Here is a 2,387-nt window from a genome sequence, read left to right as displayed (position 1 = left end):
GTTTCGGTTAATGTCTGAGGTTGCTGGGGGGATGGTGACGTCATAATGAGCTGAAGACATAATGCTTAATATCTCAAAAACTATAACAGCACAAACGCTAATTTGAACTGCACAAACATGCACAAACGAAGCACTAATAATGTAGACTACTTTGGTTAATTTTTGAGCTTGCTGGGGGGGATTATAACGTCTTAATGACCTGAAGACATAATGCTTAATATCTCAAAAACTATAACAGCACAAACGCTGATTTTAACTGCACAAACCTGCACAAACGAAGCACTAACCAATCCGCTTACTAGTTTTTATTTTTTGTGTGGGTGGGGTGTCAGCTTCACACAGCTCTCAACCACTGGATGTCGTTGAAAACAACAAATCCTACRCACTGTGCCTTTAAATAGACAAAAATGAATGCATCATTTAGTCAGTTTTACAGATATCCATGTGAAATTTGGTGTGATAATAACTGACAGTGATCCCCAACACATTTGCATTTTTAACAGATTTCACCATAAACTATTAGAGTCAAGTCTGTATGTTAACAAAATATCTCATGAGCTACGCAAATGGCTACAATTCAAACAATTTTACAGATATTGTGCTAACATTTAGTGTAACACTCACTCATTCTTTTACCTTTTAACACACACTCTAAAAGTTACCCACTAAATAGTAACTTTTCCTAAAATTTAGGCATTAACTTTTGGAGCATCCTAGTTAGTTAGCAAAACATCTCATGAACCACCTGTTGTATTTGAACAAAACTCTCAGAAAGTAATTGTTTGATGTATACATCTATAACAGATTAACAATTCAAGCCAATCCAATTCAATATGGCTGCCAATTATCAATATTAGCCAACATAAAAATGGTTATAATGCAGCTTTACGTATGATTTAAAATTTAATGTTAGAAGCTAAAAAGCCATTCACAAAACATACAGTGAGCCTGACATCTTGGCGCATAAAGTTTTTTTTCCAGTCTTGACTAAAATGACTACAACTCATATGATCTATAAGACAATCCTATTAAACAACTCTGGCATTAGTTTCAGTGGCAATATTAATTTCTTTATGGAATGTTAGGCCTTTGTTTTGTTTCTGCATAAAACATTTCTAAATACGTTTTTAAGCAAAAAAAAATACACTCTGTAGTAATTTACAATGCATACAGTTTGTAAGAATAAACTTTGCAAATCTTTTCTCCAGTTGTGGATCTCAACATGATAGTTTGGTAATTCAGATAAATACATGGTATAAAAATGAACTCGTGGCTTGTTTGCCCTGCAGATCAAACCCTTGGCACTCTGTCCGGTCAAAGTCAGCATAGACGACACGTTGCAGGAACTCGGTCGACCGCACAGGAGCAACTCTAAGGAGCGTCTCAGTGAGGTGAGTCACTGGWTAAGTCTTTTCCCCTTCACAAAGACCTCCTACAGAGAGCCAGGGTTTCAGTTTTCACAGATTCAGACAAGGAGCCCCTGAGGTGGATTTCACAGGGTGGACAGATGAGGCTGAGGCTGAGATCAGAGGACAGCTGCTGTGGGGTATCTCCTGCTGCTCTTTRACTTTGCCTCATAAAGATCCTCTGCATTGAGAATAAGAGTCRTTGGTGAAGAGTGTGCAGACAGGAAATGATTGGAATAATTGCCCAATATCAACTAGTTGGCCTGGCAATAGCATGTAGACCTAACTCCGTTCAGCCAGGTGTTGGCTGACCTTGCCAACCTCAGAACGGAGCAAGTTACAGAAATTGTTCCAATTATCTCTTCTCCAGCATCCATATGCCAGCCCATTTAGTTAGATGAGTAGGTGGCAAATCAAAATGGAAGCCAGGCGTTGCTTCAGCATAAAGGATAAAATAATGCAATTTAGAAACAGGGAAAGTAATGAGAATTTATGCAAAATCCCAGGCGTCTCATTTTAAATGRATGTAAAAATATGCCTTGTAACTAATGCCTGTCAGACAGGCCTCCTGAATCTAACTAAATTCAATCTGATTGTTCATTTAGCTAACAAAAGCACGAGGAAAGTGAGAGGGAATAAAGAAGAAAATATGCAGATTTCTTATCCAGCAGAGGTAAAACTATGGAAAGAAAATACATTTTAACAATAAAAAAAACTTGTTTCATTTACATCTTCTAGCTAAACAGCTCATCTCCTTTTTACCCTGTGCCCCCTCTTTTGGTTGTACTACTTCGCTCAAATTTGTATAAAAGGCTGTCTTTGAATGAAAAAGTCAGAAGGAAGAGGCAGGCTTGTCAGATAAAAGACCAACGCTTGTTGACAGCTCTGACAGGGATATACGACAAGCACTAAGAAGGAGGGGGAGTTAATAAAAGGGATGGTGGAAGCATTGGTGGTTGCGGTGATGGTAGTGTATGTGTG

The 2,387-nt window shown here is 38.1% G+C and overlaps 1 protein-coding gene across 13 annotated transcripts in view; it reads left to right on the top strand.

Annotated features, from left to right (window-relative positions):
- fbrsl1 (fibrosin-like 1) overlaps positions 1-2,387 on the top strand; it is a gene marked incomplete at its 5' end in the record, with an annotated part of 231,453 nt that overhangs the window by 49,206 nt on the left and 179,860 nt on the right. For all 13 annotated transcript variants that reach the window (XM_014018722.1, XM_014018716.1, XM_014018717.1 and 10 more), the window contains 1 exon segment: positions 1,290-1,391. In XM_014018722.1, the coding sequence (XP_013874176.1) occupies positions 1,290-1,391 (102 nt within the window).

Source organism: Austrofundulus limnaeus, unplaced genomic scaffold, assembly GCF_001266775.1.
Source record: "Austrofundulus limnaeus strain Quisiro unplaced genomic scaffold, Austrofundulus_limnaeus-1.0 Scaffold200, whole genome shotgun sequence".
Classification (NCBI taxonomy): Eukaryota; Metazoa; Chordata; class Actinopteri; order Cyprinodontiformes; family Rivulidae; genus Austrofundulus; species Austrofundulus limnaeus.
The sequence above is the reverse complement of the archived record's forward strand: the minus strand, read 5'-3'. Positions and strand labels throughout refer to the sequence as shown.